The sequence below is a fragment of the Cotesia typhae genome, unplaced genomic scaffold (genome assembly GCF_013202065.1).
Source record: "Cotesia typhae breed Kobodo isofemale line unplaced genomic scaffold, CoteBio_Ctyphae contig_5, whole genome shotgun sequence".
NCBI classification, from domain to species: Eukaryota; Metazoa; Arthropoda; class Insecta; order Hymenoptera; family Braconidae; genus Cotesia; species Cotesia typhae.
In genome coordinates this window covers 9,976,347-9,990,571 of record NW_027423757.1, presented here as the reverse complement: position 1 = coordinate 9,990,571, position 14,225 = coordinate 9,976,347, and the positions used below count along the sequence as shown (strand labels likewise).

At 27.3% G+C, this 14,225-nt stretch overlaps 3 protein-coding genes across 6 annotated transcripts; 1 reads left to right on the top strand and 2 right to left on the bottom strand.

The window, feature by feature from the left end:
- Nucleotides 1-48: 48 nt before the first annotated feature.
- Vimar (visceral mesodermal armadillo-repeats) lies at nt 49-3,852 on the bottom strand. Its single transcript, XM_074248564.1, has 8 exons — nt 3,713-3,852; nt 3,404-3,619; nt 2,474-2,707; nt 2,235-2,401; nt 1,926-2,157; nt 1,707-1,853; nt 693-1,493; nt 49-352 (listed from the first exon to the last, which is right to left on the bottom strand). Exons 1-8 carry the CDS (start codon nt 3,717-3,719, stop codon nt 225-227), a joined length of 1,932 nt encoding a protein of 643 aa, XP_074104665.1. The 5' UTR covers nt 3,720-3,852; the 3' UTR covers nt 49-224.
- Nucleotides 3,853-3,952: 100 nt separating this feature from the next.
- On the top strand, nt 3,953-5,442 carry LOC141531077 (transmembrane protein 242). Of its 2 annotated transcripts, XM_074248575.1 has the most exons (3): nt 3,953-4,112; nt 4,513-4,855; nt 4,990-5,442. In XM_074248575.1, the coding sequence occupies exons 1-3, from the start codon at nt 4,001-4,003 to the stop codon at nt 5,018-5,020; spliced, it is 486 nt and encodes a 161-aa protein (XP_074104676.1). In that variant the 5' UTR covers nt 3,953-4,000; the 3' UTR covers nt 5,021-5,442. The 2 variants fall into 2 exon arrangements, with proteins under 2 accessions (XP_074104676.1, XP_074104675.1); XM_074248574.1 differs by lacking the exon at nt 4,990-5,442 and having other exon boundaries at nt 4,513-4,980.
- Nucleotides 5,443-6,776: 1,334 nt separating this feature from the next.
- Nucleotides 6,777-14,000, bottom strand: LOC141531074 (very long chain fatty acid elongase 6). Of its 3 annotated transcripts, none has more exons than XM_074248567.1 (3): nt 13,776-14,000; nt 11,963-12,314; nt 6,777-10,872 (listed from the first exon to the last, which is right to left on the bottom strand). In XM_074248567.1, exons 2-3 carry the CDS (start codon nt 12,292-12,294, stop codon nt 10,308-10,310), a joined length of 897 nt encoding a protein of 298 aa, XP_074104668.1. In that variant the 5' UTR covers nt 12,295-12,314; nt 13,776-14,000; the 3' UTR covers nt 6,777-10,307. The 3 variants fall into 3 exon arrangements, with proteins under 3 accessions (XP_074104668.1, XP_074104670.1, XP_074104671.1); XM_074248569.1 differs by lacking the exon at nt 13,776-14,000 and adding an exon at nt 12,808-13,044; XM_074248570.1 differs by lacking the exon at nt 13,776-14,000 and adding an exon at nt 12,592-12,718.
- Between the last annotated feature and the right edge of the window lie 225 nt (nt 14,001-14,225).

Below are 14,225 nucleotides of genomic sequence, written 5' to 3'. Positions count from 1 at the left end.
ATCGATAAATACGACGATACTTTAAATACACACATAAAAATCGATTAATATTATTATTACTATTTTATGTTATTATTTATTTTGATTTGTTGCTTGTATAGAGAAAATATGCGAAAATCAAAATATATGTATATAGTCCTGTAGTAAAAATATGGATTTTAATTTTTTTTTTAACATCTTAATTTATAGAGTATTTTTATCAGAAAAATCAGCCTGTAGTTTATTTAAACACTGAGAAGACGTAACAATTTTTCTGTTTTATCTTCCAGTGAATTCATCCAGATACCAGAACTTTTAGCTTTCTCTAATGTATCGAGAAACTGTGCGTTTTTCAAGTGTTTTTTTAAAACATCTGAAATGAAAAATAAAATTAATTTTATAAATTATAAATTTAAAAAAAGGTAATTATTGGCTCTCATTTTTTTGGATAAAATTTATATTTTATCTTTTTTTGATGTTTTTGACATATTTTTTTTTTTTTTAAGTACATAAAAAAAAACGAACAATTAAAAAAAAAAAAATTGAACATCACAATTTTCTAGAAAATTTATAAATTTTTTTATGTATTTAAAAAAAAATTATATCGATAAAATCAAATAGAAATTTCGTTCAAAAAAAGACCGCACTTGTAAATATTTAAAAAAAAAAAAAAAAAAAAAAAATATGTAATTTTTAAATAAAAATAATATTACCTGACTTAATTATTTTAATAGCAAAAGAAAGTGCATTTTCTACAATCGGTATCGCAAGACTAGAAGTACTTTCTTCAAAAAATTTCTTCAGTGCTTTATCGACTTCAGCCTCAACAAGTTTTTCTTCGCAATCTTTTAAAAACATGGCAGTAGTTATAGTTAAACTAAGAAGAGCTTCATTTTGCATTAGAGGGTGCAATGAACCCATCATCCTAACTAAATATTTAATAGCACCATGCTTGATAACCAAAGACACAACGTCTTTATCACGGCTGTTAATAATGATCCAAGCAATGAGTCTATTAGCCTCCCCTTGAACACCTGGATGTTCTTCAATATTGCACCAGTCAATGACTTTTTTCAAAAAATCTTCCCTTTTTCCAAGTATAGTAGCAGTTTCGCTCTGACCGTCGATGACGATTCTCAGCGTCCCAAGTAGCTTGAAGACCACCGGAAATGTCTGAATATCTAGCATAGGGTATACTACGTCAATTAGGTCATGGGAAAGCAATATTGGTTTATTGCTCGGTGCTATCACCAGATTACGAACTGCGCTGAGCAGTGCATGTTGTAAACGTATGTCTGATTCACTACTGCTATTTTTTACCAATAGTTTAAACAGTCGCTTGTGAACTCCTTGGGCTACCATTAATTTGCAGTGAGTTTCTGTGCGAGCAAAGTTACCCATTGATAAGACAGCTGCTATTTGGAGATCTTCGTCGTAATCAGGGTCTAACCACTCGTCTAATTTTTTGTATACACTTCCCTCGCTATTTGAATATAATACATTCATACTTTCATCTGCAAAAAAATAGATATTTATTTATTTATTAATTCGTTTGGACGCCAATCGGCATTTTACAAAAATTATTATATTCCTTAAACTATAAATTTTTAAATTCTGAAATTTTGGCTCAAAAATTGCACAGAAATAAGTTTACAGAGTCATGCAGGGTATTTTAATTATTTTAAATTAGTAATTTAAAATAATTAATAAACATAAAAAAATATTACCTCCGGTTAAAATTAGAACAATTAAATTACAAGCCATTTTTAAAACTGATCTTGTATCTTCGTCTACACATTTAGGCACATGTTTTTCTATTAATTGTATCAATAATTCGCAAGCTCCTGCTTTTGCTAATAAAGTTTTCGCACTTTCTAAAAAAAAAAAATTAATTTTTAAGTAATTTTGATTAATCAGGAAGTAAGATAATTTAAAAAAAATTTTACCATGCTCAGCTTGGACTTGTATTAATTCCAAGCATAAAATAGAATGCTCAATAGCCTCCTCATCATCTAAAAGATTCACCAATACTTTAGTAAGCCTCTCATTCAAAAACATCAAGCCCGTTTCAGTTAATAACTCCAATGTCAGTAAAACATGCATTGCAGATTTTGCATTATTTGGTCCATCGATTTCTAATATGTTACAAGCTATTGAAATAAATCCTTGGTCTAATGCCTGAAATAGAATTGACATTAAATTATTAAGACTTAAAAAACGAAAAGAATAGCGATTATTGAGATAATAATAATTACCTCCTGTTGTAAAGTGTTTTGACCAACGAGAAAATTCAAAAGAAAACCAACAATAACGTGTCTCAAAAATGAAGCCCCTTCTGCGTCACCTAAACTCACTGCTCTCTCTAATACTTTTAAAATATACTTTAGCCCATCGTTATCTTGAACCATTTTAGTACCTCTGACTGAAAATAATTTATTTATTATTTAGAAGTAATTTTTTTTTTTAATTGTTTTAAATAAATAAGAATAAATACCATTTTCGTAACAGATATTTCCAAGCGCTCGAGAAGTTTGTGTAATAATTTCAATATTATCTCTCTGTAATAAATCCATCAATCCTTTTACTAAATTACTATCAGTACAATTTGTGCGACCGTTGTCTGTTTGTGCGATTTCAGCAATTGTTTTGGCTGTTTTAGCGACTACTGCATCAGATTCATGGGACAAAAGTCTTAAAAATACACCATCTATTTTGAAATCTTCATCACCTGTGGAAAAAATGAGTCATTAATTCTAAGAAATAATCTATATTCAAAAATACTCTATCTCTAGATACATGATTAAGAAATGACCTTGTAACTCGTGAACTATTGACATTTTTAAAGATATAAGCTCATCTCGATGTTATACTCATCAAGATCTTTCATTTGAGTACCCACATCAATTTTTCATATATTTTATATATTCATATATATTATATATATGAATATATGAAAAATATATCAAAAATGCATGTGGGTACTCAAATGAAAGCTCTTGATGAGTGTAATATCGGGATCAGCTTATATCTTTAAAAACGTCAATATTAATGAAGCAAAATTTTATTTATTTATATTTCACAAGTCACGACAGTCACATAGTGTCTGCGAGGTTGCTAGTTTTAATATTAATGAATATTCATAATAGTGGGAATTCCAGATGTATGACAATTTTTTTTTATATTTAGTTTAATAGTTTTAATATTCTTAAATTTGTTAAAAAAATTTTTTTCTGTTTTCATAATAATGAAAGTGTCAAATATTTGAAACTTTGAATATTTACAAAAAAATTAGCACATGATAAAAAAAAACTAAATTATTCTTCCCACGCATAATATTATGCTGTGAATATTTTAAGTTAATTAAATACAAAAAAAAAATCGTAAGTCGTCTGGCATAATACTAGTATTGTCAACATTTTACTACCTTCTTCAGAAGTTTGATTCTCTACTTCTTCAGATATTTTATCTTCAACTTCTCCAGTCGTTGTATCTTCAACATCTTCAGTAAAGTTATCTTCAACTTCCAGAAATGAATCTAATATTTTAATAATATCATTTTCATTGTGCGCTTTGTCATCTTGTAATTTAACTACTTCCGTTAACTGTTCCACCAGCTTATCAATGTCATTGTTGGGTTTTTCTGAAAAATATAAAAAATAATCAATGTTCTTATCACGACAATATTGCAATTATAGTAATCAAAATAAACAATTAAACAAAGTAATAAACAAACCTTCCATAATGAACTGTGACAGCGACTATGCATTCAAATAAATATACATTTGATTGTTAAATTATAAATTATTATTTTATGTTCTAGACATTTATTATCACTAGTTTCAATTCTAATCCACTAATCAGCTGTTTTCAGAAGTTAACATGTATCCAGGTTTAAAAAAAAACAACAAATATGCATATATGTTGAAAAAAATATCATCTGTAAGCTACTGGCCTCTTGAGACAAAGATTCGAAATAACATTTTAATTTAATTCTTTTTTGTTTTATTTTTCGAGTTTGAAAATGGCTGCCACCAACAAAATTTCGTCCGATCAAAATTTTAATATGGATAATGAATTTAATAAATTGTCAGTAAAAAACGATTCTGGATTAAGTAACAATGATAAATTTTACGGTAAGTTTATTTCATAAAAATTGTGATCAATTATTTTTAATCATAAATTTACATCTGTTAAGTCCTAACCTAATTTTTCGTTACTCATTTATTTATTTATTTATAACTTTACATTTTTTAATGTTTCAATCAATTAAATTTAATTGAAATATTGTTTAAAAAAATTTTTTTAATCTATATTATCAAATGAGAATCAATTTACCAGATAATAATTCATTTTAAAAATTTTTTTAACCAATAAATTATGGCAAAAAAAATAAGAACTAAAAATTGACATCTAGAAAATTAAAAAAATAAAAAATGCAATTTTTCGGAGCAAATTTATTTAATTAAAAAAAATAAAACAATTATAATAGTGACAGCTAACTTTAATAAAACATAATTTTATTTATTTTTTTAGGGGTAGTATTTTTAAGCGCAGTGACAGGAATTTCAACACTCATAGGTTTCGGCACAGCAGTAGCTGGCATGAGAAAACAAGACCCGAAATATTTCCAAGAAGGTGTTGTGGGTGTCAAAGGAGCATCCGAAGCCGGTGTTTCTCTGGCGATGAGAGCACTGGGTATAGGAACCGTTTACGCTGTTACAGGATGCGGCTTGCTATTCTACGGCATCTGGAAACTTTCTGGAGCTACTAACGCTCTGGAGTTCCGTCAGAAAATGGGATCATTCTTGCCTCAGATTCCTAAAAATAATCCTCCTAAAAGCAGAACTGAATTCGAGGGACTTAATGATCTCTTGAAGTACGTATCTGAAGAATGGAGCAAAGAAAGTACAAGTGATACCAAATAATTATACAAATTATCTAAATTATTAAATTAAATTTTATAAATTGTTGTACTGGCTTTAAATAAATATTGTTTTTTTTATTTTATAGGATTTTCATTCTAGATTTTTATGATTGGTAACACGCGATGTTTACTGTTCTCATGGAGAACGTTATTTAATAGGAAATAGTTTTTGTAAAGAATGCATTTGTTGGAGATAATCAAGCAAAAGAATATGTAAACAACATATCAGACAATTTCAAGCACGAAAAGTAAAATAACGACAATAATGATCTTAATCTTTTGAAACGGTAAATATAAATTGTGCTTGGGTCAATGAAAACTCAATTATTATTACTTGTGAATAATTTTTTCACGTGACAGTAAAAATTTTTACTAGTATACATAAAAATTTATTTTAAGTAAAATTTCCTCAGATAATACTAAAATAATTTTTTTTTATTCAGTTAAAATTAAAGAAGTTTAATTTAAAGCTTAAACAATTTAAAACTTGTAAGAGAAATTATAATCATAATTATTTTATATAATTACAAAGTTTTTATAATACAGTCGAGTCGCGTTATGAGCCCTCTTAGTGTCTCTCTCTCTTATTAACGCGAATTTGGTTAGAAAAAGAAGACAACTAGCCGGGCTCATAACGCGACTCGACTGTAATTGTAAAATTATTTTTATTAATATTTTTGAATGAATAATTAAATGGATTTTTATTTTTAATTTGCCATTTGGCCATCAGGCTTTGCCATAAATAAATAAATAATTTAATTTAAAGCTTAGAACATTGAGAATTATCAAAAAATATAATTTTATATAGATTTTTTATAGAAATGTTTGTAAGATAATTAAAAATCAATTTTTTTATAAGCATTTAAACATGAGGCAATATTAAACTCTACACATGAAAATAATTATACTATTACATAAACATTTGAGAGAGATCTCGTGTCTTACGAGATTCAATAGCTTTCTAATTATACTGAATGGTATTTTTTTTATACAATTATATCAAATGATTTATATAATTTCTCGTTACTTATCATATCAGTAAAGTAATAACTAAGTGAATAATTTCATGGAAATGAAATCTGAGAAAAATAATTTTATGATTTAAAAAAAAAAATCTCAGTTTTTATTAAATTAATAATTTTCTAGAAAATAAAAAAAAATTTTTAATATTCAGAAGACACACATGTCCAAATATTAAACTTGTAATGTATTATTTTAAATATTTACTGTTCACTTACTTAAATGTTAATTCGTTGGACAATTATTAACAAAAGTAGACTTGAGAAGTAAAAAGTAGAAAAAAAAAATGCAAAGTGAATAAATTAAAAAATTTCCAGTGTTAATTATCTCGATAGCGATATTCGTGTGTTGAAAATTATCAGATTTGTGTAAAAAGAGGGAAACATTTGGCTGACCCTGGAGACCTTGGACTTTAAACAAACATTTTAGTTTTAAACAAATGTCGGTGACCATATTGTCAACTTTATTTTATTATTCCGACGTAACAGAAGGACAAATCAAAACCGGCAATTTTTTAAACAAATCGTTGAATTTTAATGAAGTCACTAAAAATAAGTAAACATATATATATATATATATATATATATATATATATATATATATATATATATATATATATTCAATCAAAAGCAAAGACACGACATTTGCTGTCATAATTTTATAAGCAAGCACACGAATGATTTGAAGATAAAAAATTATTTATTGTTTGAATATTGAAAAAAAAAAAAAAAAAATTTGATTAAATATAAAAGAAAAAGATAATGATTATTGACGTGCATCAAATCTTATTACTGAATAAAAATAATAATGATGTACATCAGGAAATGATAGTAAATCTATGTACAGCACAAAGTACATTTTAGAATATAAATAAAAATATTATTTTATTATTATTTAAATTAATTTAATTTAATTTAATTTAATAATATCTAATATTATTGGCTATTAACTAGATCATTGTATAACGTTTGCCTATTTATTTTTCGCATTAACATAATACAAGAGTGCAAATAACCTTTCGAATTGTGATCTTTCTGATAATATATTAAAGCTCCAAATTTATGGTACTAGCAATTAGTATTTTCGTACATTTTGTTGTTTTTTACTTTTTTTTGTTTTATCTTTTAATTTAAATTACAAAAATTTTTAGACACATTCCAGATGCGTATGGTCATAATTAAGAGATAAAAATGACACGTCTCTACAGAGACAATATTTTTATTTTTTACCCCAACATGTTGATTCAGGTATTTCGCATAAAGAAATTACCAGTTATATAATATCAATTTCAATATCAATATCGAGAAATATTACGCAACTACTGGGCTGTATTAACATCAATAATTTAGTTTAGTGTACTCGAGACTTGAGATTCAATCACAAAGGCTAGTTTTATTTTAAATGAAAAAATAAAGCCCTAGTAATAACTCTGAGCTGCCGAATTATTTACTTGAGACGGAGATTTTAGAGCAATAATAAATAAATAAAAAAATAAAAATAATTAGCTCAATAATAATAATAATAATAATAATAATAATAATAATTATAACAATCTTAAGCACAAAATACTTATACAATTAAAAAATAAATTTTAAATTTTGTGAATACAAGTACATATCGATTAGTCTTTGCGGCACGTCCTGCGCGCTTTAGATGTAATACTTTTACAAATTTAATTAGGTCTCTTTTTATTCAATCACGCAATCTAAAACATTGTTCATGGTCTACAAAAGAACATACAATAAGCAGTACATTATATTTTAATATTTGCGCAAAAATTACAAACATTTAACGTTGTTAAGTATTTTAAGTAAGCTCCCTTGTATCTCTCGTCTCACATCAGCTTCTAAATTTTATTTTATCATTAATTATTTATTTTCAACAATTCTGGGAAATTAATTTTTTAAACATGTTACTTCTAATTGTAAGTTACTGACCGTACTAAGCCCTCAACTATTCTAATTTTTCTCAAAATGTACCCCGTTAATTAAATTACCCTTATATAAATTAATTGCAGTATTGACAGCGTTAAAAAATGATTACTTAAAATAATAGTTGCGTATGAGCATTTTTATCTTGCTCACTCTTTTTTTATTTATTTGTTGTTTTGTTTTGTTTTTTTTTTTTCTTCTATTCATTCATATACATTTACATACACTTTAAAATTACGCATACACATTACTTACATACACATTAATATTTATTTAAAATGACTCGCAGACATATAATAATGCTCGAAACGCTTGACTTGGGCGGTCATCATATTATTTTATAAGCTAATAGCACAATGACCAAATTCAAAATTAATAATAATAATTATCATCAATATCATGACTATTATTATTATTAATAATAATATTAATGTTATCATTATTATTACAATCGTTTAAAATATTAATCGTATATTTCAAGGCTCCGTTAGTTTTTGAACTTTCAGCCTACACAATTTACAATTACCTTCCCTCGACTATTTCTTTAAAATAAAATTTTACACATCAATTAATTGAAAGAATAATTTAAAAAAAAAAATTTGTATTACAAATTTATACCTGTACTATTTATAAATAATATATATGTATATAAAAAACACAAACAGATATCAAAATATCTTAAGTAATTAAATGAAATCCAGCAAAATAATTTTAAATGGTGCGATTATTAAAAAAAAAAATTTTTTTCCCTGGCAGGGAAAACCCGTCCGTTCTCTTTCTCATGAATAATAAAAATTTATTTTTTATCCTCGTGTTTAAATCCGTGCTTTTGTACGTCACTAGCGGTTCATTAAAAATTCAATTAATATCAATAAATTATATGTACGCATTCGGATCGATAGTTTTATAATAATTAATGTTACACACAAAACGAAGACCACGATTTAATTTATAATTTATACAGTATTTAATATAAGTATTAAGAATAATAACAGAGATAAAAAAAAAAATAATTGTGCTACCGACATAAGCTTTTTTTTATTTTTTCAGACACTTTAACACTATGTGTGTAATTTTATACACATAATATCTTGGAATACAGTTGATGGAAGCCAAATGAGTCATCGTATTGGTAAACAGAAGAAACAATCGTCACGTATATAATAAAAACATTTTGTTATAATCTCTACTTAAAATAATAAGATAAGTTATGGAATAGATTATGTGTAACACGTGTTTTGATATCATTATAACATATTTAATATTGCCAGAAAAAATGAAAATAAAATAGAGTAGTATAAATAATAGTGTTATTGAACGGTCTTTAACCTAGGTATATTTTTATCGAAATAGAAAAGTTATCTGGTGATGACATAATTGAATTATAAATCTATCAAAGAGTTATAAAATTATCATTTGAGTATATGATTAATTAGTAATATGCCAATAAGTAGTTATGCGGAAAATATGACATCTGATTGAAGATCATGAACTCTAAATAATAAATGCAAATATTAATAAGTCAATTGGATTGTCAAATCGAAATTTATAAATATTCATGATGTTAAAGGTACAGAAAAATTAATCAAATATTTTTTCGTTATTATTCTCAGACTTGTTGAGGTCACTCACGAGCACATGGAAGTAGGTTAAACTGTATAAAATAAAGAAATGTTTAGTCCGTGACACGAAGGGAAAATATAGGCAGTCGATGACTCTCTCAATAGAGAAAGATAATCCGTTGTTGATGTTAAACATACGGACACGAGGATTTTAAGCGAGAAAGAGAACGGATAAATTAGAGACCGGTTTTCAGTAAACGATAACATTTTAAATACCTGTCTCTCTGTGCCCACATTACTTACATATATCTCTTTACATACTACAGACAATTAATAATAATAATAATAATAATAATAATAATAATAATAATAATAATAATAATAATAATAATAATAATAATAATAATAATAATAATAATAATAATAATAATAATAATAATAATAATAATAAACGTTTTTCATATTAACATTTATACGCTTTTCACAGTTGACACTTGTTAATATTTATTTATCATTATCATAATCAATCTTTTACTCATTTTTTGTCACTTTTTTTTGAACGATCATTGATTTTATTTGTGCTGCGACATTGAGCAAAGCCCTGGATCATTTAATATATTTGTCATATCACTGCCGAGATGTTCCAGTGCGTAATATACTTTAAATTATTTTTTTTCCCTTTTTTTTGGTTTTTTTTCTCAAAAGTAGCTATAAATGCGTTCCATTTTTTTAAAATAAAAATAAAATACAAACTAGTTTTAAATAATTCGCTGACGTTAGCTTTGTCAATCGAGGCGCCTGCTTAGTCCTAAGACTTAAGGTTCTAGATGTGCTGAATAAACCTTTTAATAATAAATTGTCTCTTATTAGAGTAATAACAATAATAAAAATTTAATTACTCTTGAGCTTGCCATTGAGAGCGTTGTACTCTTTACTGTCCTGGGATTTTTTGTGGATACTTTTATCCGTAGAAGAATTTCTTTTAGTCATGTAGGCCTCTCGGAAGAATTTTGCAAACAGCACCAAGTAGCTGATGTATATTAGAGCACTGATGCGAATATTTGTCATGGTAATATGACATTCACGCTGGCCATGTGAGACATACATTTGGTAGACCCAAATAGTTATGGCAAATCCGACAATCATTTGCGCTATTTGCAGTGTCGTTATCATAATCGCAATCCACGTAGGCGGCGAGTACCGCATTGCTTTCAATGCGTAGTATGTATACATCATTGCATGGATAGTGTAATTCACGACGACAAACCAGCGTGCTGGGGCTGAGTACTCCGCGTACGAGAACCACGCGTACATCAACACAGTCATATGGTGGTACCAGTGGAGAAAAATCAACCGCTGTTTTCTTAGAACGATAAACAGAGTGTCACCCAGCTCCGGCAATTTTGACAGCACAAACATCCATACCCAGAAACCAGACACTCGATTGAACATGAAACTAAAACAATTGTCAGCAAATATGCAAGTTAAGGTATGTCCTAATGACCCGGAATGCGTGTGAACTGCTTTATATTTATGCTCAGGTAGTATAGTTCATTATCAGTAAGCAATGACTGTTATGATTGTTATCTTTTTAATTGTACTGATAACTGATCGAAGATTCGATTTTAAATAGATCAATCAAAGTTTCAAGTCATTAATTAAATAACTTATTAACTACTCAATGTCAAAGTAAACATCAATGTAGATACTCATCTTCTTTACATTTTTATGACGACTATAAAAACAGAGCTTAGACTATTACCGGACAAACAAACTGTATAATGGGTATATTATATCTCCGTTTATTTTTTTTAATGACATTCAAACTTTTACTTTTTACCTAAAAGACTTCTTTAACTCTCAGCTTTCTAACTCATCTCTGTTTAATTATCTTAAGATGTAAAAGTAAAGTTTTTTTTTTTTTTTTTTTTTTTTTTACCGCAAGCTTATATTAGTTTTTGCCTATAATTGATGAGCTGAAAGTTCAGAAGAAATATTTTTTTTTTTAATTAGAAAACAATAACTATTATTATTTCGAAACTTGCCGAAGGCATTTTATATATGTGAATATTTTTATTGCTACTTGATTTAATATGTCTGACAATAAAAATAATTAGACACAAAATACTAATACAAGAATTTATTTTTATCACTATCTATTTCTTATCGTATTATTAATGAATTTTTAATCACAGTTATCACATCTGTAATGATTGATATCAGTTTTCTAGCAGCTCTTATTTTATAACTTATGATTTCTCGACACAGCTCATTTAATTAAAAAGATAACACTTACTTTGTATTCAAAATAATATAATATACAAATATGTATATAAAAATAACCGTGACATATATTTAACAAACAAAACTAATGGATGTCATTGTATGTTATCATTATCAACTATGCAAAATATTTAAATGAATGGAAAAAAAAAAAAAATTAGCAAGTGCGTACAAATATTATGGAAAACTACCTTAACATATTCATGGACTCATCAAGTCTTTAATTTAAATTAAGTGTGAATAAAATTATAATAAATCTGTACCTGGGTACACAGACACTGTGATAGAATCCGTAGTTTTTTAGCACATGATAGAACTCTGGTACAGTCCTAACAACACCCATTATTGAAAATATCGCCAGAGCAATATTCCACACAGTCAGTAATCCTCTTAGGTCATACTTAGGTCTATTAGCCATCCATTGACGCCCGGCAAAAATTGCTACCAAGTAAATAGCACCGAAGTAAACTGAATTCTTCCAATGATCTGTCATCCAGTCACGTGTATTTTCATGCTCGAATTTTCTCTCAAATTCGAATACATAAGAATAATTTGGCTGGAACCGCTCCATGTACGCTGGTGATAGTTGCAACATCTTGAGTTATTTTTTTTTATCTGAAAACAATTATTAAACCATTAGTCTAAATAATCAATAAGATTTACTCATACTAAATTTTTTTCAACAAAGCCGAAATTACTCTGTTAAAAAAAAAAAACGCTTCACTCATAATTGATGTTGTTTAAGTATATTGTTTTTAAAAAAAATAAATGAGTGATAACTGATAAGCAAAACATTACAGCCAACTATGTAACGATAATTGTACATGCAGATAATAGATAACATGTATTTTTTATAATCGATTTAGTTGGAGTTATTTCTAGTTTTGAATACCTATGAGTAAAATTACAGTGTAATTTAGTTGGTGTTGGTGAGGAGGATGTCGAACAATTATAGTTAGACTATTTAAAGAAATTTCTTAGCGATGTTCTAGCAGAATCACTTTTACTGACTGGACTGACTAAAATGTGACGGCAGAGAACATTTAGGTATATATAGATATATTAGGATTTATTAAAAAGCAAAAACGAGAGCGCATGGTCGACATACCCGTGTGGTAGACGATCTCCTAGTAGCAAATAAATTTTACCACCAAATTCCCGTTGCTATAATGACTTAAGTCTACTGTCTTAACACTTTTAACAAAATCACCGATATTTAATTTATTATTTAACTTTATAAATTTTAAGTTAAAAAACTTTTTTAACAGCAAAAATAACTGGTGAAATATTAGCCGGTTTTCAATTTAGTTCCATGGAATAATGCACTATTATATGGAGTATATTATGATCAACCAGCTTGCAGCAGTATAGGGTGGTCGTATCGGCGCGAAAATGTCTTCTCTATCTTTCTTGTATGCGCAAATCTATCTTTTGTATGTATATAAGCTATAATAGCTACATATGTTTTACATAAACCAGCACGTTTTGCAGCAGTGCAATAATCGTCTTGTATGCAATTAAAACACTCGGCGAGCTGTTTTTTTTTTTTTTTTTTTTTTTTTATTGACAATCAACTGAAACCACTTAACTAAAAATAATATTAGAAATAATAATTAATAATTAATTATTAAGTCATCTATTAATAATAAAAATATTATAATAAATTTATTAATGAGGAAGATGATAACGGAACTGTTTTTTTCTAACGGTTACGGGCGAGGTGAGCTGGCGTTAATTTTTTTTCTCTTCTCTTTTTTTAATACAAATACTTGTATGTTGTAATATTTACTGAGTACACACGACGAACTCCTTGTAAGCGAATCTTGATCAAGTCACACCCTGATACATATATAATATATAATCAATTGTTAATTTTAACGTAATAATGTATATGTGTGACTTAGGATTAATGTATTACAACAAATAGTTGGTTGTTATAATGTAACGTTGTGTCATGACTCTGTAAAATATTATTTTTTTTTTTTTAATTAATGATGTTGTTATTAAATAAATTACAGATGATAATGTTAAATATTACTTGTAAAAACGTGAGGATTTTTTTAGGCGAATATTTACCTGACACCAGCGAAGTTTTAATTGACAATTAAGCCGCCAACAATTCTTCCGACACGCGTAAGCACTACAATAATCTACGGGAAACTCTGCGAGTGAAATGTCCAGTATGTGAAAGACTACTGGACACTGGAGACTACCGTCACCAACTTCGGCACCTGCCTTTTATAAGCATATATATGTGTATTCATGTCTGACTAATACATTGTTGCCTCGCAATACAAAGTATGCTCATATGTGTATACAATAATGACAAACCGTCTACCGCCGCGGCGGTATATCAGTCGAATGCAATTTTTATATTTTTATCCTATTTATCTACTGTACACTCGATGACTTACTTTTGGAGCTCATTAATAACAGTGAAAATGATCTTTCCAACGAGTGACATGTTTGTTGTGGCAGTTTGTATTCTTGCCAGTAGATGGCAGTATTAAATCTGTAAATTACAAA